Source organism: Hyperolius riggenbachi, chromosome 1 (genome assembly GCF_040937935.1).
Source record: "Hyperolius riggenbachi isolate aHypRig1 chromosome 1, aHypRig1.pri, whole genome shotgun sequence".
NCBI lineage: Eukaryota > Metazoa > Chordata > Amphibia > Anura > Hyperoliidae > Hyperolius > Hyperolius riggenbachi.
The window spans coordinates 495,358,429-495,380,886 of NC_090646.1; the positions used below are offsets into that span (position 1 = coordinate 495,358,429).

The 22,458-nt window shown below is 42.9% G+C and overlaps 1 protein-coding gene across 20 annotated transcripts in view; it reads right to left on the reverse strand.

Moving 5' to 3' along the window:
- ARVCF (ARVCF delta catenin family member) overlaps nucleotides 1-22,458 on the reverse strand; it is a 1,120,703-nt gene that overhangs the window by 86,162 nt on the left and 1,012,083 nt on the right. For all 20 annotated transcript variants that reach the window (XM_068243390.1, XM_068243391.1, XM_068243385.1 and 17 more), the window contains one exon: nucleotides 11,949-12,132. In XM_068243390.1, the coding sequence (XP_068099491.1) occupies nucleotides 11,949-12,132 (184 nt within the window). The remainder of the gene's footprint in view (nucleotides 1-11,948; nucleotides 12,133-22,458) is intronic.

Sequence of the window (22,458 nt, forward strand, 5' to 3'; positions counted from 1 at the left end):
AGTGGAGCTGCGGCGAAAGACATAGCGGCTGCCAGGGACTGGAGGAAGCCCCAGGTAAGATTTTTTTTTTTATTCTCTTTAGTAAAATGTTCAGCAGATAATTGGACATTACACGCAGAATCTACAAAGTCCCACTTTGCACTGGGTCCCAGAATATTGTACCTAGATCCCGATGAACGCTTCTATACATCTAGCACGAAGCGCAACGTATTCCCAACTATGGCAAATGTGTTCAATTAAAGTATTTGGAGTTTTAATAATCCAGTAAAGTAAAAAAAACCTTATTTGGCACACATTTTAGGATCAGCTTAGTTGAGGTAGGTAGTGAGAGAGTGGGGTTTTAACAGCCCCATTATAGTAGCCAGCACTTTTTCAAACTAATATCAGCTCAAAGTTGGTTATCATGTTGGTGCACTGTCCAAATTATGGCAATATCTCTCTGCCTGACCAATGAGAGTCCTTTCTGCTGAGGACTTTTGTATGTCCATATCACAGGACCAATGTAGAGCCCCACCAGGAGATTGACAGATGGTTTTCAAGGGTTCCCACATTATTATAGGAGCAAAATTGTTTTTTCTAAGTCCATTTGCAAACAAAATAAACTATTTACTTGAATAAGCAAATGGTACTTTTGTAGCCCTATACTCATTCCACTGGTGGTGGGTGCTTCTTCATTAAAGAGGGCTTCCGTATGCCACCATATGTCTATAAGACAGCCCCAATCCCTCACGGTGTACATGTGTGAGGTTAACTTGAGGTGAGATGAGCCCATGTCCATGGCATAAAAGTGCTACACCACCCGGAGGTCTCCTTTTAGTCAACTCATTAAAATAAGTGTGCCAGAATAGACAGGAGTCCACACTTGCTCTAAATGAGTTTTTTTTCTCATCAAGTTATCAGCATTGCTGGCAGGAAAAAGGCCAAGTAGAGAAAACTTACAGCTTTCAACTAATGTTCTTTAAATAACTTTATGACGAGTACTTTAGTTTTCTTGACTGATTACTTACGTCACTGTTATCTTCAAGGCACCAACATAATTTTTCCACAAAATGTTTATTTTTTGTGACAAGAGGTAAAGTAATAGAACCCGTCTGAAGGACCTTATAAAGGTGATAGACCAATGCATAACAAAACTGATAAGAGCATTAGAGAGCACAACTATGGGCCTGGTAGACTTGACCCCAATCAAGCTAGGTATGTCCAATTATATAAATAATTAGCGTGAAAGCCAGAAACACTATTTACACATGCCAGCTAAACCTGCAGGTGAATATGTTGAAATCTGCATTTTCTCACAGTACAACATCCCTGTTCATAATATTTCTACAACACACGCAGGTGTTCTCTTGTACTGTATTTGCTCAGCATGCTCTCCTCTTGTTATAGCCCGTCTCTACTGACATATGTAACTGCTGGAGCCATAGCTTGGCATGCTAAAATGACTAAGTGTTCTTATAATAAGGTAATTACCTGCAATGTGCCCTCTACTCACCCTCCAATCAGCAAGTGCTAGACAGCACTGGGAGAGGCTAGAAGTGTAATTTTAATAACGGCTGCTTCAGTGCACACTGCTTAATACTTGCGCTTATAAATTCACCATAAATGAGGGCAGAGCTGTTCTACAAAGACGGGAAAAATAAAACACATTTACTTGTAGGGAAACTGCTGTAATATGTCACTATACCCACCAAAGCTGGTGAGGAGAATCACCATGCCAGCCTCACATACCCTAAAAACAAAAACACAAGCATTTCTGTCCTTGAGGTCCATTTCCAAAAGTCAGCCCATTTGGATGCAGAACACGGAGGTCAATGTACAACTAACTAAAGTTCTTAAATTCTGATGGTACACATTATTTAATGTGAATCACAAGCATTACTTTTGGAACTGCATTGTCTAATTTAAAAAACTGTTTCATAGCCGTGCTTTCATTCAGCTCTACACCTATCCAGATAGATGCCAGACCTCCAGCATTGCCTGCTTTCCTGTGTTGGAAGTGGGGTCTTGAAATCCCACTTCCTGTGATTTGCAAGTGTACAACATTTCAAGTTAATGGAAATTATATGTCTACACTGCACCACCACTGATCTGCATAAAATTAGATTTGCCTACTGTAAATTAAAAATTATTAGCATGTCAATGACCAGCGAAATGGCTATTAAAATTTGCCTTTTTGAATTTTGGCTTTCAGTTTCAAACTCACAGCACTAACAGCAACCTTCTCTAACCTACCTATCCTCCATCAGAACGCCTGATACTTTTGTCCTCACCATCGTTCTCCAATGTGTGGCCAATGTCCTCACCATCGTTCTCCACGATCATTTCTTTCATGTTCATGGTACCTCCTACAATGGCTTACAAATATATGGTTTAGAGCAAATTAGGGGCTCCATACGTGGGGGTGACATTATGGTTAGACTTCTACAAAAGGAGGCTAGGTGGATCTTTAACTTAGACACCAAATCGCCAAAAGGCCTTAATGAGGAATTTGATTTTTCTGGATTTCTGTAAATACGGTTTGGTATTTCCAAGATCTACGTTTTTTTCCTGTAGATCTTATATGTATCACCTTGCTGTACTGTGGATGGCTCTGCCTATACGATGTTCAAAATCATGTATTAATATACTATGAATATCATGGATTAGACATTATGTGCAAGGACTGACCCTAATGGATGCTTTTGGACCCCTTTGATTACATTGCAATTATTAGGATTCCAATGATATGGATGTGATGTTACTGTAGCACTTGTGGAGAGGATAATTTTAAATACTAAGACAGTGTATTATATATTCATGATTTAATAAATTGTTATATATTTCTATACCTTAGTGTGGTGTGATACTATGGGCTGTTAAAAGTGGTGTTGCTTTAGAGGCACAGCTACAGAATACTTTGTTATTAGAGTAACTGTCAGGCTGCAAAAGCCAATTTGAACCTCTATTTCCTGTGTTAAACAGTTTAGAAGGAAGCCAAAAAGGCAATACTGAAGTTAAAAATCTCTCTTACTTTGATGTTTGCTGAACAGCAAGGCTCTATATTCCCAAGCTCCTAAGGAGGCCGGCAGGAAGCATAACAGATACTGCAAAGCATTCTGGGGCTGCTTCTTCTCCCCACTGTGCTCCCTTGGTCCTCCCCTTCATTTCCCTATCCCGCCCTAAGGCTACTTTCACAGTGAGAAGTTACAGGCTTATGTTACAGCAGCTTGTAACTTGCAGCCAAGCTCACAACACTGAAAAATCAATGTGCTGTTCACAGGGCACATGTTCCGTTAGAGTATACTGCAGGAGTCCGCTATTGTTCCTAGCCACATGGCTAATATTCACTGCACAGTAGTGGTGTCCAATCATGAACCATTAGCATCTTTGATCCTGATCTTTTTTGTTAGTCGAATCATCAGGAAGCAGGTAAGGTAGGATATTACATCACAATTGGCTTCATACAAGACAGACAAACATGAAACCTGCCATGAGCTGTCAGGAGCATCATTCTCTGCAAATACTATATAAAAATTCTGTGAAATCCAAACGTGGACAGTGAAATGCATATGTAATGTAAGTACAGCCAATATTTAATACTCAATACTCAAGCCCGCTGTCTGGGTGTCACCCTGGACTCCGCACTCTCCTTCACTTCCCACATCCAAAACCACACAAAGTCCTGCAACTTCCACCTTCGTAACATCTGTAAGATTCGCCCTTTCCGGACCTCTGCCACTACCAAATTCCTCATCCATGCCCTCATAATTTCCCGCCTTGACTACTGCAATGCCCTGCTGTCTGGTCTCCCTATGACCCGAACAGCCCCACTGCAGTCCATCATGAATGCGGCAGCCAGAATTATCCACTGCTCCCATCGCTCCACCATGGCAGATCCCCTCCTAGAATCCCTCCACTGGCTTCCTATCCAGTCCAGAATCAGATTCAAGATACTGTGTCTGACCTACAAATCTGTCCACAAAACCTGTCCAACATCAGTGTTCTCCCCAGAATTTTTTCCCAGCCGGGTGGCATAAAAAATTAGCCGGGTGGGGTGCGAGGGGGAATTCAGGACTAGCGCTTCCATAAGGGCAAACTGAACCATTGCCCCCAATTGCAGTGCAGCTCTCCCCTCAGGTGGTTCCTGGACATCGTTGCAGGAAGCAGATGGGAATGTAAGCTCTGGGTCCCTGGTTCGAATCCCAGCCAGGGCACTATCTGCAAAAGAGTTTGTATGTTCTCTCCGTGTCTGCGTGGGTTTCCTCCGGGCTCTCTGGTTTCCTCCCACATTCCAAAAACATACGGATAAGTTAATTGGCTCCCCCTAAAATTGGCCCTAGACTACAGTACTTACACTACATAATATAGACATATGGCAATGGTAGGGATTAGATTGTGAGCTCCTTTGAGGGACAGTTAGTGAAAAGATATATATAATACACTGTACAGCGCTGTGTAATATGTCGGCGCTATATAAATACTAAAATAATAATAATAATCTGTAGGATGTACCAAATGGTGATAGAGAGGCATGTGAAATCATAGCCTTTTAGGTTGTGCTGTTCCCTGCAAAAGCCGTTGCAGTTTAGCTTTAAGGGGATCAGCAGCATCTGGCAGCTGTGATCACTGTAACTAAAGGTGCCCATTAACAGTACAATTTTTCCCTCAGATTCGATCTTTCAACACAATTTTTATGTTCAGATCCATAGAAAAATGTGCCTTATGTGGCGTAAATCGATGTGAAACAATTCTTTGGTCATTTTGCAAAAGGGGGGGAAAAATATTGATCCAAAAGTTTGATTTTATGATTGAATTGTAATGTAAAACCTTCTTAAATTGATCTGTTAATGGGAACTATCGATAACTGCCATCCGATTAGTTTTGATCATTCAAATGGCATAGAAAGATCGAATCTGAAAGATAACTTGTACTGTTAATGGGCACCTTAAAACAAATGTGCAGAGCCTTCTGTCTCTGTAGCAGGACTGACATAAGATAAGGAATCAGCCAATGCTGTCACACAGTGATATATACTCTGCAGTAGCATAGTGTGCCCTTTCCACTCCATTCCTGTAATTTATTGTTCCTGACTGACAAAAAGTAAACATAAAAGAATCCCAGGAATGCAAAGGAGGGAGCACACTATACAGACTATAAGTATATACTGTATACTACCATGTACTGCTGGGCTGCAACTAATGGTTATCTCCCCAGGCAGTCTGCAAACGTTTCAATTCAGTTCTCCTCACACTCTCTGCCGCTGGATGAGGAGAGCTGTGTGTGTCCCGCCCCTGCTCATTAATATTCACTGCTCTGCCCGTCTCCTCTGCACGCAGGGCTCAGGACCGAGAGCTGCCAGTGTCCCGCCCCTGTTCATTATTATTCACTGCTCTGCCCGCCTCCTCTGCACATGCTGGCTGCTAATAGAATCTGACAGCGAGCAGCAGCCGGGCGGGAGCCCGGGCGGAGCGCCCACTTAAATGGGCTTGGGGAGAACACTGAACATACATTTCCGATCTTACTCAGAGGTACACACCTAGCCGCTCACTCCGCTCTTCCAATGAACTTCGCCTAACCGCCCCCCGCATCACCCAGTCCCATGCACGCCTCCAGGACTTCTCAAGAGCTGCTCCAACACTATGGAACTCCCTACCTCCACCCATTAGGGCAGCCCCCTCCTTCAACATCTTCAAGAAAGCCCTCAAAACTCACCTTTTCACTCTGGCCTAATACCCCTCACAAGTGCTCTAAACCTACAGCTGAACTCTGGTCCCCTACCATTCATGTCCTTACCTCTCGCTCTAGATTGTAAGCCTTTGGGCAGGGTCCTCCTCCTTTTGTGTCCTACCTGATCTTGCACCTCCATTACTGTGAACCCATGTTATGCATCTGAGTGAACCTAACTTGCCTAATCTCCATGCTCCATCCAGTGACTGACTAAGCATTACCTGGTACTCATATTATGGTGTGTGATCTGGTTTTCTTGTATTCCTGTATTGTCATATTGCTGTATGTCACCCCTAAATATTGTCTGTAACCTAAATTAATGTTCAGCACTGTGTAATATGTTGGTGCTTTATAAATACAATAAATAAATAATAATAATAATAATTTAGTTACTGATATACAGTGGTGTGAAAAACTATTTGCCCCCTTCCTGATTTTTTATTCTTTTGCATGTTTGTCACACTTAAATGTTTCTGCTCATCAAAAAACGTTAACTATTAGTCAAAGATAACATAATTGTACACAAAATGCAGTTTTAAATGATGGTTTGGTACTTATCCGTTAGCCTGGCGCATCCGGCAGGTGGCGCTAATTACTATTCCCCCTCCAGGCCGACATGGATAGTAGGGAAAGATGTAACTCTGGTGGAGTTTTGTCGCCACCTGCCGGATGCGCCCGGCTAACGGATAAGTACCGATGGTTTTTATTATTTAGTGAGAAAAAAAACTCCAAATCTACATGGCCCTGTTTAAAAAAGTGATTGCGCCCCTTGTTAAAAAATAACTTAACTGTGGTTTATCACACCTGAGTTCAATTTCTGTCGTCACCCCCAGGCCTGATTACTGCCACACCTGTTTCAATCAAGAAATCACTTAAATAGGAGCTATCTGACACAGAGCAGTAGACCAAAAGCACCTCAAAAGCTAGACATCATGCCAAAATCCAAAGAAGTTCAGGAACAAATGAGAACAAAAGTAATTGAGATCTATCAGTCTGGTAAAGGTTATAAAGCCATTTCTAAAGCTTTGGGACTCCAGCAAACCACAGTGAGAGCCATTATCCACAAATGGCAAAAACATGGAACAGTGATGAACCTTCCCAGGAGTGGCTGGCAAACCAAAATTAACCCTAGAGCGCAGAGAAAACTCATCCGAGAGGCCACAAAAGACCCCAGGACAACATCTAAAGAACTGCAGGCCTCACTTGCCTCAATTAAGGTCAGTGTTCACGACTCCACCATAAGAAAGAGACTGGGCAAAAGCGGCCTGCATGGCAGATATCCAAGGCGCAAACCACTTTTAAGCAAAAAGAACATTACGGCTTGTCTCAATTTTGCTAAAAAACATCTCAATGATTGCCAAGACTTTTGGGAAAATACCTTGTGGATCAACGAGACAAAGTTGAACTTTTTGGAAGGTGCGTGTCCCGTTACATCTGGCGTAGACGTAACACAGCATTTCAGCAAAAGAACATCATACCAACATTAAAATATGGTGGTGGTAGTGTGATGGTCTGGGGTTGTTTTGCTGCTTCAGGACCTGGAAGGCTTGTTGTGATAGATGGAACCATGAATTCTACTATACCAAAAAATCCTGAAGGAGAATGTCCGGCCATCTGTTCGTCAACTCAAGCTGAAGCGATCTTGGGTGCTGCAGCAGGACAATGACCCAAAACACAGCAGCAAATCCACCTCTGAATGGCTGAAGAAAAACAAAATGAAGACTTTGGAGTGGCCTAGTCAAAGTCCTGACCTGAATCCTATTGCGATGTTGTGGCATGACCTTAAAAAGCGGTTCATGCTAGAAAACCCTCAAATAAAGCTGAATTACAACAATTCTGCAAAGATGAGTGGGCCAAAATTCCTCCAGAGCGCTGTAAAAGACTCGTTGCAAGTTATCGCAAACACTTGATTGCAGTTATTGCTGCTAAACGCCCAACCAGTTGTAAGGTTCAGGGGGCAATTTCTTTTTCACACAGGGCCATGTAAGTTTTGAGTTTTGTGTCTTACTAAATAATAAAAATCATCATTTAAAACTGCATTTTGTGTTCAATTAGGTTATCTTTGACTAATAGTTAACGGTTTTTGATGAGCAGAAACATTTAAGTGTGACAAACATGCAAAAGAATAAGAAATCAGGGAGGGGGCAAATAGTTTTTCACACCACTGTATGTTTTTTTTTCTCTGAGACCTAATACCTAACAGCTCCTCTTTAAGAGGAAATCTTGCTTTCTGCAAAGTCTAAAATTACATTATCTTTATCTGACACTAAACTGTTCATATATCTAAAAGGCCCGTACACACTACAACGATTTTTTAAGTGACAAAAGATTTCTTCCGTAATCTCTCGACGTGGGTACAGGCACGCAATTACACAAACAACCTTGGCAACGTGCGGCAATAGCATCCATGATGGTGGATCGGATCTTTAAGATCGCCGACGACTCCCACACAAAGTGTCGCGATTGAAGTCTCGTTCGAGTCAGTCGTGCGCCGAAACGTGTACCCGCCAGCAGGAAGGTGGATCAGGGAGTATTCATCGTTGGGGGATGTTGCTGTGATCCATCTTCCTGTGTCGTTAGGGGAGTCACTGAGATAGCATGGTTTACATTAGAAAGCGACAGGAGTGTAAGAAGTTATACCTGTGTCTGGTCGCTCTCGCCCCACTGCCATCAGCCTCCTTGTTATATATACTTTCAGATATCTGTTGTTTCAAACAGTATGGTTTCTCACATTATTTAAAAAGCTCTAACTTTTCCAACCACAGAACACAAGCAACACATTACATTTATGCAATGCACTCCGAAAATCAGAACAATAAAATGCACTGAAGATAATGAATGTTTGCTCATATACCAACTGGAATCTACCACTATAAAACTCACAGGGATAAATAGTCTTAAAGTGTACCCGAGGTGACATGTGACATGATGAGATAAACATGTGTATGTAAAGTACTAAACATTAATAACCAGGCTGTTTTACTTGTTTTATTTTGCTGCCTGAAATAGTTAATTTTTAAGGCTGGAAATGACAGCTTCGGTCTTGTCAGAACCTTGTCAGGAATATAGTAAACATCACTGATAAGCAAATTACAACCATAAAAGTTTTTTGTGGCAAAATACATGTTCTACATATTTCTGAGAGTAGATGGAGAGAGAAAAAGGGTAAATATAGTTCATGTATTTTCATTTAGGGGCACTTAATAGACGGCAACTGAGCAGAGACAACAAAACATTCAATCTACTTTCTAAATGTTTATATATAAAATAAAATCCTGGGATGTCTTAAAAAGTCATTTTTATGAGTAGTAGGATAAATATAATTGTTTATCTCATCAGTTTACTTTCACCTCGGGTTCACTTTAAACAGGCTCCCTTCTTTCACTTTCCCAAACTGCACAGAAAATTAAAAATGTAATTAGTTGCTATGGGAGAAACAGACTATTCTTCTATTATTTCCTCAGACACAAAGATAAATACCACACTGCTACCATTTCTTGCAGCTGCATTTCTGGGAAGAAAAAAGAAGGTAGCGGTTTTAACACAGCTAAAAACCCAACACGCCATGGAAGTAGGCCAATTCATCTTGGATTCTCAGTAGGCCTCACCTTCCGAACTCACTCCATCATTTATTCAATGCTAATATCAAGGTATGTGTTACTGATACAAGACCTTGCTGAAGATTACTATTTTAGGTTAACATATACAGATACAGCATAATGCCATGTCATTTACTGTGAAAATGGGCTTCTTAACATTAACAGTAAAGTGTAGCATTGTGTGCTCATTACTAACTGGAAATGGGGTCTCTCTGAGGTGAAGCTGTTCTGAAAGAGCCATTTAGTGAGATATCTTCTAAGAAATGAAGTTGGCAATGGGTATTCTAGAAAAAGAAGCCACCAAGAATCAACCTATTGATCTCATGACACTTGAGGAACCGAAAATCTAATTCTGACACTAATGCAAAAATGTTCTGTGTGGTTACTGATGTGAGACAATGAGGACGGCACAGATCTTTCTATCCTGTGCGGGAATGTAATGGAGGAGCCTCTGTTGCGATGAAGACATATGTCAGGGAATAAAAAACACTCAAAATGAATTGCAGGGGGAAAAAATGTCCATACCAACAGCCAGATGTAAAGCTCAACTAAAGTCAGAATTAAACATGACAAGGCTTAACAGCAATCGGGGTATACATGGTGCATTACCGGCAGAACACAAACAGCACACCTTATAATGGGACACATATACTTGGAACTGTAGTACAGCTTGCTTCCTGTCTTCTCTGGATTTAGATGCTGAGTGAGTCAGGTTTGCTTATATGACACTTGACGTAGGCATGACAATGGAGACCAGGCCACATTTCCCAGCATTAATTTATTACAGAATAAACAAATGTTACAGGAAGTAGGTGGTGAGCAATTACAAGCGTCTACTAACAGGAAACAGGGACTTTCAGTTTTAAAAAGGATTTAGTAACTTAAAGTTTTTTCACAGGTAATACAGTTCGCAGATTTAGGAAATCCTAATGTACGTGCTTGTACGTTATGCGTGCTCCCGGCGCACATGCTCCGCTGGGGTCACACAGAGGAACACTAATCAGGAAGTAGGTGGCCAAGAAGTACGGAAGACCGAAGCAGTACAGTGGCAGGCAGCTGCAGTGTACGGAAAGCTACAGAAGGAGAACAGGATTGCATGTGGACCTGCAGGACCGGAACGAGGGGGGAGAGGAGCATGGCTGCAGGTTGCAGTAAGTATATTGCGGTGGCAGTAATACAGTATATTCGGATTATAAGACATTAGTGGGTTTTTTATTTCGAAAAATACAGCATTCCCTTTTAAATCCACTCGGCAGAAAAACTTAACCAAGCAATGGCCAATTGCTTTGTCTGTGCCGCTCGCCCCACCTGTCACATAACATGCCGTGCACACTCGGTTGCCCCTCCGCCTCCCCACATAGCAACAGAATGCATTGTCAGCTGTACAGCTGACACGTGTTTGTATAATACGGCCCAACATTGTTGCCCAAGGGATCAGGTCCCGATCCCTGACAGAAAACATCAGCTAGTGCGTACGGTACGGGCCATTAGAGGCAGAGGTTCCGGAGTACAACCAGGCAATATGCATTACTTAAAAGGAAATTAATATGGCAGCCTCCGTATCTCTCTCACTTCAGGTGTATTTTAAGTGTTCCATTTGTAATACCTTAATGAAACATTTCAGTAATTGCTTTATGTACAAAAAACACATTTTATGTTTTCATGGACTCTCTCAAGGTGTATTTTGTCTGCCAAAGCAATATAGTCTATGAAACAAGATCCTTCTCCGTTCCACAAGAATTGCCTCAGTTATGGTTTCAGGAAAGGGCACAAAGGCCTGGGCCATCAAGAATGGAAGATGAGGCTGCAAATGGAAAAGGGAAACTGAAAATGGGGAGCAACAATTGGAAGCTGGTGCCCAAGAGAGGTGTGCTCTATACATGGATGTTACACATGGAAGAGAGAACTGCACGTGGGCTTAAATGTAAAAATACAAATGTACACTGTTGGCTCATGTATGAGTGGGCTTCATTTTACCCCGGGTCCCCATTGTGGCTTGAATCGGTCCTGCAGGGGTGACTCAAACCTTTCCTCCTTGTGTTTCAGCAACATAATCACAAGTACTCCTATAGTTGGGAGTACTTGTTTTGTGTAACTTCATACACTTACCATTGTTGATTCAGTCCAGCATAAAAAGCCACTGTGGCCTGCATACCACATGATGAAAACAAAGGCACAAATAAAATATTTGCTGCCAGAGCAGAGAACTTTAGAACAAAATGTCACCAGCTCATTGTTGCTGGAGAGCTCTCCCATCACCTGTTATCTGCAGACTGAGTGGTTCCTTTATTTAACAGTTAGCATCACCTCTCCAGCATGGTCGGCGCAAGGATTTAATCAGGAGTTTGGTATTCATAAACGGTTACAAGCCCAAAATTCTCCGGACAAGCAAACCTCTACAGACTCCAGGAGGAGTTATATTAAAAAGCAGCCTGCGTCCACTGGCCACATACCAAATTTCATTGACATTATGGTATTAGCAGTCTAATAACATAGGAACAACAAATTAAGGCACACAATTACAACTAAGGGATGTGCTACCCAGGAAAAGACCTCAGTGTTAAAACCACCAAAAAGAAAACAAATTCAAAATGTATTCAACTTCTGGTTTTCCTGATGACTGAATTTTCAGTGCTGACTTACCTCAGACATCCAGAAGTGTTTTTAAAGACTGTAGTCCATTCTGCATCCCGAGGCTTGGAGTCCTCATTGGGTTCATTCTCCCAGCCCGAGTGAGGGATAATCACCTCATTGGTCAGTGTTTGGAGGCCATGGTTAATAATGACCATCTTCAAGGGCTCATAGGAAGACAAATTCCAAAGGGTACCTTTAAAAGGGAGTAAACAATTCAATTGGCTGGCATGGCGAACATCAATTAACTATTTTATGACTGCCTTACTGCATTGATACTTAAATACAATCATTCTACTAAACATTCCACCTTGCATCTCTGGGTAAACAGAGGACTGGAAGTAATTGGCTTGTTGCAATGCATTTGTTCAGATGTGTGTTATCCGGTTTTACCGTAAAACAACAGATATTGTCATCAACAAAGAACAGATGTTCCATTCATTCATTGTGCGTACTGATGCAGCAAACAATATAAGTGTACAGCGTACAGCTGTCATGTGCATTACAGCATATATTATGTAAAAGTTACATACATTAGCAGCTATCCATGAGAGTGGCAAACAAAATAGCATGGATTGAATTACAGAGACTCTCCTGAGCTAGAGAATATTGGAAAATGCAAGTGGTCCAGCAGACCTTATTGAACACCCTTCTGGTACTGAGTGGCAGATGTCTGCTGCCTTTAAAGCGGATCCGAGATGAAAAACAAACTATAACAAGTAACATATATATGCATCTTATTTAAAGTTTAGATGCAAACAGCTTCAACAGTTTATGATTATTTATTCCTGTGATACAATGAGAGCGGCCATGTTATGTTTGCCACATTACACACAGGCAAGCTGATCTGCATCTACAGCCCTCAGCCTGTGAAAATGTCACTCCCCTCTCCTCCCCTCTGCCTCTGAAATCTCTGACTAGTAACCTCCTCCTCCTCCTGCCCAGACTGAGCTCCCATAAGCCCTTGCTACATGAGTCTGAGAGTGCCAAGGCACTCTGGAGAAGCTGTGGGCGAGGCTTGTTTAGTTTATAGGGAATTAGAGTATTAAAACAACAATAACAACAAAAAAGTATTTGGCTTGAGGAATGCCCTATAAACTATATGAAAAGAAAACAATTATGCAATGAGTAAATGCTTATCTCGGATCCACTTTAAAGGACAACTGAAGTGAGAGGGCTATGGAGGCTGCCATATTTATTTCCTTTTAATACCAGTTGCCTGACAGACCTGCTGATCTATTTGGCTGCAGTAATATCTGAACAACATCAAAAACAAGCATGCAGCTAAACTTGTCAGATCTGACAATGTAAGGAACACCTGATCTGCTGCATGCTTGTTCAGGGTCTATGACTAAAACAATTATAAGCAGAGGATCAGCAGGACTGCCAGGCAACTCATATTGTTAAAAACGAAATATGGCAGCCTACATATCCCTTTCGCATCAGTTCTCCTTTAAGGTGACCATAAATCACTCAATGCATGGCCAGATTGACCATTCAATAGATCCCTCTCTATCTGGATCTAATCAGAGAGGGATCTATTGCCTGCCCAGACACTGCATGGCAATTTCCAATAGATTTTAGCATGAAATCTACTGGTGATCATCCTGCCACCTGCCGGGCCACCCCCCAAGTGTAAGTGTCCTTGTCCCCAAGTGCCCCGCCTCCCCCCATGTTTTAAAGTCTCACCTCTCTGCCAGTGAGACTTCTGGCCTCCTCCGGTGTTCAGCGTCACCGAGAGTGCTGGTACCATGTGCCGTGGAACAAGTGCTCGCAGTGATGGCGGACAACAGAGGAGGCCAGGAGTCAGGCTGAGGATAGAACTTACACAGAGCACAGGCTAGGGCAGGCATGGGCAAACTTGGCCCTCCAGCTGTTGAGGAACTACAAATCCCACAATGCATTTGCCTTTATGATTCATGACTGTGGCTGTCAGACTCCTGCAATGCATTGTGGGACTTGTAGCTCCTCAACAGCTGGAGGGCCAAGTTTGCCCATTGCCGGGCTAGGGGGAGGACACACAAAATTGCGGGGTCACTATTCATCGAGATATCGAAAACCGTTACTGCTGCGTGCCCCATCCAGCCGAGATTATTCCGCCATGTCCGATCGATCTTCAAAAACTTTTACCCAGAAATCAAAATATTTGATGGGCAGCCATGTTGTAGCACCATAAAATTATTGAATTGGAGGGTCGATCAGGATACAATATTGAGTAATGTATGGGCATTATTACCAACTCAGTCAAGGTACATACACGTGACGTCTAAATCACTAACATTTCACCAAATCCCACAATATTCTGAAATGAGTGAAAGTTGAAAATCCTCCTAGCAGCCGACAGTCGTGGCTCAGCAAGCCTGGATGGGGTTTAACTATATTTTTTGGTTAGCAAGGGAAAGCCTTACTAAATCAACCCCACTGTTACTGAACGTCAGAGAATATTACACGACACAAGCAGCTTATGTTCCCATCTTGTTTGTCTCAGACACCCCCAGGAGAAGGTTAATAACATAGACAAGGGAAGTGAAATTGAACACTAGGAAGATGACATTTGCTGCAAGTCATGTGATACGGCTACATCAATACGGCATCTGCTTAATTTGTCACCGAAGCAAAAGTGAATAGTATAGATTAGAGATGGATGGCCTCCTGCACACTGTTTCATCTAAACAACTGTGGCATGAACAAAACTGTAATATAATACCATAATGGCTGTTGTATAGTAATATATGCATCAAAATAAGGACAATACACACAGCATCATCATTACTCTAACCTGCAATGATCAAGGGAGCCATAACCCATAAATCAGGGGTCTCAAACTCGCGGCCCGCGGGCCATTTGCGGCCCGCGATACAATATTTTGTGGCCCCAGGGCCGCAGAGCTTGTAGGGGCCTCCAGTGGCTACAAGAGGAAAAAAAATTTTTTCAAATCGGCCTTATAGTTTTTGAGAAAATCGATTTTAAAGTTGCAAAGGAAAAAAAATACACATTTAAAAACCTGCCGACTTTAATGGTTAATAGCAAATCCACCTTAAATGCTAGAAACCCTAAATTTGCAGGATATGTTAAGGAGATCATTAGGAATAAGAGGAAAAAACAATTTTTCAAAAAGACCTTATAGTTTTTGAGAAAATCAATTTTAAAGTTTCGAAGGAAAATAGTATATTTTTAAATGCGGTAAATGTCACTTTTAGTAGCAAACCTAACGGTAGTGTAATTTTACATGTATCAAAAGAAAGAGCAATACATTTCCAGACAGGGTTTCCAGGGGGTCCATACGCAGCCGCAGCGCTTTGGCCAGGGATCGCTATACAGCCGCAATATGGCTGTATGAAGATTCCTGGCATTTTTTCCTATTTCCCCATTTTTTTTTATGTTTAGAGTGTGGGAATTTTTTTTAAAAAAAATTATGTGGGGTCCCCCCTCCTGAAACTTTTTAACCCCTTGTCCCCCATGCAGGCTGGGGTAGCCAGAATGTGGAGCTCCGACCGATTGGGGCTTCACACCCTGACTATACCAGCTGCAAAAAAGGTCCCTTAATGCCGATGATTTTTGTTCCAGGGTATCTGTTGGGGGGGGGGCAGGTTTATTTTGCTCTAGGGCCCCATTGTTGCTTAAACCGGCCCTGCCTGCCGGCAAAAGCGACACGGAAGCGAACTATATTTGCCCATTTTACCTTATAGTTCGCTTCAGTGCTCCCAAGTAATCCGCCGCATCCCCGCCGCTAAACAAGGGCTGCAGAGCTCCCAAATCCCCCGGGCAAACATCCACGACTGCGCTGAGGGGCAGAGCTTCCAGCTGTAGCTCTGCCCCTCCTGACGTCAATCGCCGAATGGATCGCCGCCTCTCCCCCGCCCCTCTCTGTGAAGGAAGAGTGAGAGGGGCGGGCAGAGGCGGCGATCCGCCGCGATTGATGTCAGGAGGGGCAGAGCTGAAGCTGAAAGCTCTGCCCCTTCCAGGAAATGCCGGCGGATTGCCCCCCGGGGCGATTTGGGCGGGGACACGTGAACTCCCTTATGCGGCCCAGCCTCATCCTGACTTTGCCTCCTGCGGCCCCCGGGTAAATTGAGTTTGAGACCCCTGCACTAGACTGATCACAGCATACATCATTGTACTGTATATGCCTGGCAAACCTGGGAAATATGACAATAGTACAGAAGACAAAAAAAATGAATTCTGTTAGATGATAGGATGGCGGGTACTATCATCAGCACCACCAGAAATTATTTTTAGGGGCCCTTATACCACCAAATAGAGATGCAATCTCTGTCAGAAGACATCTCTGACAGATTTAGCTGATCTGAAAACGTTCTTGGACTAAATAGTATCCCTACCTAACTAAATAGAAGTCAAATGAAAGACTTGCTGGTTGTACTATCATTCCCTCTCTCCTTATGAATTGGGGCTTTAATCCTGGTCTGCAGTGACTAGTAAGGTTTCCCTTTGTGGAAAAAGCTAAGCTGGAGAGCAGAGGGGGCCACCTTTACTGCTGAAAAATCTATTCTTCTTTCCCTTGGCCTCTGAGGAAGCTTTGTTTTTAAGCGAAACAGCTGTCAGGCCTCCCTCACCCCCACTGTTCACCCCGATGTGTCTCCCCACCGAGGATTAAAGGTATATCTTTTTTGCAAGCACAGTGCCTCCCATTTTCTTTTTGCTACCCATACAGTGCTTTGCTCAGAGCTGCACGTGCATGCATTGAATACGGAATCCGGTGAATCGGACCCATGCATTACTGTTGACATCTAGTGCCAGTCTTTTCTTCTTATCTTTGTGCTAAGCTGGAGAGCAGAGGGGGCCACCTTTACTGCTGAAAAATCTATTCATTGCCTAATGTACAATTATTAGGTTGCCAATACTGGACCATGTATATGTTAAGCTTTATCCGGCGTATGTATATTCAAGTCCTCCTAACTACAGGAGATTAAGAATGTTCTAAGAATGTGTGTCAAGTCCTTGAGACTAATTCACCAAGCTGCAGAATTTGACCTGCATCCGATTTTTCTTACATGCTCTTTACATGCTGCAGGTCAGATGTGATGTGCACACCTAGACAGGTTTGTGTGCTGCAGTGTTTAAGTGCTGCTATTTTAAGGGTTAAAAGCATTGTTAATATGTTGAAAATTGATCTAACACATGGTGCTTAGTGTACATGCTTTATATGGTCCCCAATTTTGAATGAATTATCTTTTGAAAATTGCTAGGTGGCTTGACACTTTCTTGTTTATAGACATATACCATATTTTTGGGACCATAAGACACTCCTGACCATAGGACACACAGATTTAGAGGACAAAAACCAGGGAAATAAAATCTACCAAACCTAAGGAGTCCAGGAGCGTCTTGTAGATATTCTCCCACCTATCATTATGTCCCCCTCTTGTGCCCAATGTTCTCCTTGAGTCCCTTTTGTATCCCAATGTGCCCTCCTCTTTGCCCTTAGGGTCCTCCTGTAGCCATCTGTGTCCTCGGTCGTTCTCTTATAGCCACCTGTGTCCTCCATGTGTATCTGTGTCTTCCTCCATTCCGGTGTCCTCCTCTGTGCCCCTTGTGTCTATCTGTGTCCTCCTCCATTCCGGTGTCCTCCCCTGTGCCCCTTGTGTCTGTGTCCTCCTCCTTTCCGGTGACCTCCTCTGTGCCCCGTGTGTCTTATGGCCCGAAAAATACAGTATGTGCCATTTAGGTCTATGTCCCAAACAATAATAACTGTAATCTATTAGAATTGTGCTGCTTAATTTTCCCCTTTCCCACTATTTTTTTTTATTGCTGCAGCAGATTTTGGCTGCTGTTAATAGATTACTGGTAGATTTTATCAAAGTTATTGGCCAGCTATTTTAAAACAATATATTTAAGCAAACTGAAAAGGCATCATACCCACTCAATCGCACCAATAAGATCTGCATGAAAACTATTGACATGGCAATACTCTGTATAGCAAACTTAAAGCATACCTGAAGAGTGAAGGATATGGAGGCTGCCATATTTATTTCCATTTTAACAATACCAGTTGCCTAGCATCCTGCTGATCTTTCTGGCATAAGTAGTGTCTGAATCACACGTCTCCATTCTAGCGCTGTACATCATTCGATTTTGCTGCCTCCAGGAGCCCTCGGAAGCACACATGCCCCCCGAGTGCTTCTGAATTTGGGCGCTCTGTACTGCACATGAGTGCTCTCTCGTGCATGCAAAGTACGAAGCCGCCCATCGTCGGATGCATTTGGGGACATGAATGCTTCCAAAGCCTTTCAGGGATTCCCAAAGGTGTGGTCAACTAGGTAGTTAAATACATGCAATGGGGGTGACGGTGTTGGAACAAAGATAGCGAGAGAGGAGAGGGAAGGATCTATAACAGGGGTGCCCAACAGGTTGATCATGACCGAATGCTGGATAGATCACGGCCGCATGGCTGCGTCCAAGCAAATGTTGCTGACGGCAGCTGTAGATTTTGGCCACATCTAATCACATTCTGCTGCTGGTGCTGCTCGTGGCCAATCGCCAATCAGGGAAGGGATGAGAGAGAAGATGCGTGGTTGAAAGGGAGGGGCCTTCTCCCCTTTCAGCCGTGCATCTCCCCACTCCATCCCCAATTGTCCGCGAGCAGCTCCAGCAGCAGAATGTGATGGGACGCGGCCAAGTTTGTTATCCACACCACTCCCCGGACCCAACGCCCACTCTTTTGGCCGCCAGCTCGCTCGTCTGCCCTCCTTGAAGAAGGAGGAGCCGCAGACACCACCCCTGGAGCTGGAAGGAGGAAAGTAATTAATATACTGTGCACCTATACTTAGCCTCCTATACTGGGCACCAATCCCTAGCTACCTGTGCTGGTAGATCTCTTGGTCATGGCAAATTTCAAAGAAGCTCGCAAGCCGAAAAACTGTGGGCACCCCTGCTCTATAGGATCCAGTGCCTTCCCACTTTATTTGGGGGGGGGGGTCACATTTACTTTAACTCTTGGCGCCTCTGTTTGTTATCCTCATATTACTGAAGAACATAATACTTGAGGAAGGAAGCCTTGCATAATCCACCCCTCAAGAGTCTACAGAGAAAATCAAAGATTGACGTTGGCAGTGTAAAAGCCTTTCTGAGCTCAGAGAAACAATATATTTAACCAAACTTTAAGTTACAACTTTTTGGCTAGGCCACAAAATATAAGTTATGAAATTTAGGTCAACATTCCACTTGGTTCCTTTGTGAGGCTGGCGTTTCACAATACTGAGCAGTACTATGCTGGATGGAAAAGCTAAAGAGAGGGAGAAAAAAAGTCATGTTTGTTTTTTTAAGCGTCTGGGAGGGCTTCTTGCCATTTTCACCCAGACACCTGGGCCCTCCCTACGAAATAGACTGCCATATTCACTTCAGCTTATAAAAGCAGTCCAGGGTGTCAGACTCTTGCCAGATTCCTGAATGTGCAGTGCGGCTGCCATTCAAAAACGTACTAACCTTGTAGATTTATGCCAAGAAACTACACAACCAGCCAGGCTTCAGATATTTCAAGCATGAGAGGGAAGACCACAGAGGGAGGAAATTAGTTCACTTACAGCAGCAATCGTAGAAGAAGCAAAACAAAAGAGCTTCCAAATTTCAGATGAAAGGATAAGTAGAATATTTATGTCTCTAGAAAGAACGCAGATTAATGCACCACAGCATCTTCAGACATTCAAATCACACCCTGGGCTTTAGCTGCCGAGCTGAGCATTCATGTCATTATAGGGCAACTGTGTTTGACACCAGAATATGATGACAGATTGTCATCTATAGTGTAAACAACTAAGAAAAAACAAACACATATATAACACCATGTATATCGCAAGCATTTAGCTACAGTTTTTTAGTTTCCATTTCAGGCAATAGACAGATTTTTTTTTTTTTTACATACAAAATGATAATTATAATATATATGGATGTGTCTGTAGGCTATATGAATATATACAAATATGCTTATACAAAATGGTTATACCCACGTCTATGCTTAATCTTATACACTTTGCTACTCATGGTGCTATTTGAAATACGTTCTGATTGGCCTATACCTAGGGTAGGACTTACTGGCCCAGGACTGGGGGATTTCTCTCATACTTATGGGAGACTCACCCTTTTACTCTTTAGTCTCCTGCCTGAGGGTAGGTTCACAGTGCAACTTTAAAGTCGCGCGTTATAGCCCTTTCTAACGTGTAGAAACGCACTGCAATGCAAAGTCAATGCTACATTCACAGTGCATGCGTTGTGTTATACTGTAACGCAGCACGTTCTGTGAAAGTAGTCCTTGCAGTGCATTTGGCACGTTATGGGCTGCGTTGCTGTGTTTGCACATGCTCAGTGGATTTGGTTTTTAATAAAAAAAAACCTAACGCATGTGCCATTTTGGGCGCATCAGGATGCCACGATAATGGCGCATTTGATGCGACGTTAAGGTCGCAGTGAAATGACAGCTAAACGCAACGCAATATAGCATAACGTAAAACATTATGCTTTTGCGTTACTACCTGCGGTGCGACCTTAACGTCCCACCTAAAACACAATGTCAACTGTGAACTTAGCCTCACAGAATACAGACTATCCAATTTCAATGGCCTTTGTTTATTTTCTCTGCTTTAGCTTCTGTTGTTATATATTGTATATGAATTATATTGTATTTTTTTTCTATCACTGATTCTTATTGCCACTGGCCCTGAGTTTTGCGGTTTAATCCTTTTAAAAGGAAATCTGAAGAAAATAAAAACATATGATAAGGATTTGTATATGTAGTACAACTAAGAAATAGAACATTAGTAATACAGATATAAGTCTCACATAGTTTCTAGTACAGGAAGAGACGAGAAACTTCACTTGTTATCTATGCAAAAGAGCTTCTCTGAGCTCTCTGACTAATTTAGTCTGAGAGCAGTGCTATTTTCTGAAGCACTTATACATGAGGTCGCATTCACGGTGGCACATTGCGGAGCTGCGTTATAAGACTTACCGCACTGCAGTGATAATCTCATGGGACATTCACAGTGCGACGTTAACGTTGCATTGAAAAATGTTGCGTTAAGGTAACTCACTGCTTGCAGTGCGTTACCTCTAAACGCTGATGCGTTGCGACTTCAATGTTGCATTAAAACACAACGTCCCACTGTGAATATGCCCTCAAAGAAACAATGAAAGAACATCCCAGACAAGAAATTACTGCAGGGTAGTTTAAAGGGTCATCTGCTCTGTTTCATAGTTAAAAATGGAGAGTGTAGTTTGAAACTGCAAATATCAGAGAATGCTGCAACATTATAAAAAATTATATATAACTGAAAATAATTTTAGACTTTTCTTTGCTACTAATGTTCTATTAATTATCCATACTACACATACAGTTCATTAAATCATAAGGTTTTTTTTCACTTCAAGGCACTTTTATTTGACCCGATTAAGTGGCTCTTGCTGTGAAACACATTGTCCTTGGTGCATAATAAATGTAGGGTTTTTTGAGAACACAGTATCCATGAAACTTATTTCTAATATTCTCTTACCGTATACCTTTCTTACAATATATACTACTCGACTACTCTTGGGCGCCCCCAAACATGATGACAGATTTGTAATCTACAGTGTAAACAACTAAGAAAAACAAACACATATATAACACCCTGTATAAAAGCAAAAACTGGTACATATCCGTTAGCCGGGCGCATCCGGCAGGTGGCGCTGTTGTTGCTAATTTCAATCACAAAACTGTGAATGTAAACGCCGGATGTGCCCGGCTAAACTGTATGTAATGTGCCCGGCTAACTGAATGTAAACGCCGTAGGTGTTAATTAAGAGAGTTAATTAAATGACAAATAAGCCGGTGTAGTGTCAGAATGGGCAGCCAAGCAGAATGGGCAGCCGCGCATGCGCAGTAGGAGCCTGTGTCCCATTAAATTACGCAGCCACGTAAAATGTACTAAATATCTCCGCTTTCACACCACGTACACACCCGTAATTTTCAGGGGAGGGAGGGGACCCCCAGATCTAGCTCTGTGCCGAATTGCAGCCCCCGAGCCCCGCTGGTTCCCGAGACTGATTGCAGCAAACCTATCTCGGGAACTAGCGGGGCTAGGGGGCTGCAATTCGGCACAGAGCTAGATCTGGGGGTCCCCTCCCTCCCCTGAAAATATCGGGAGTGTACGTGGTGCGGAAGCTGAGATATTTCAGGTAAATTATGTCTAACTTCCCACTGAGCATGCGTCATACTCAGTGAGAAAGGCTGCTTCCGGGTTGCCCATTCTGACATTACACCGGCGCCAATGCGACCGATCAAGCCGCCGACTTGCTTCGTGTCTCGCTCTCCTCCCCCCTTGCCCTCTTTCGTATAGAGCCCTGGGGAGGGGACTCGTGTCTCCCCAGAGTCGTTCATCGCAATAAAACAAGCAGGATTCCCTGCCGCGACGAACGACTCTGGGGGGACACGCATGTCCCCTTTCCCCCCCCAGGGCTCTATACGAGACTGTCTGTCATTTAATTAACTCTCTTCTTTAATATGCATATTGTTACCACCTACGGCGTTTAC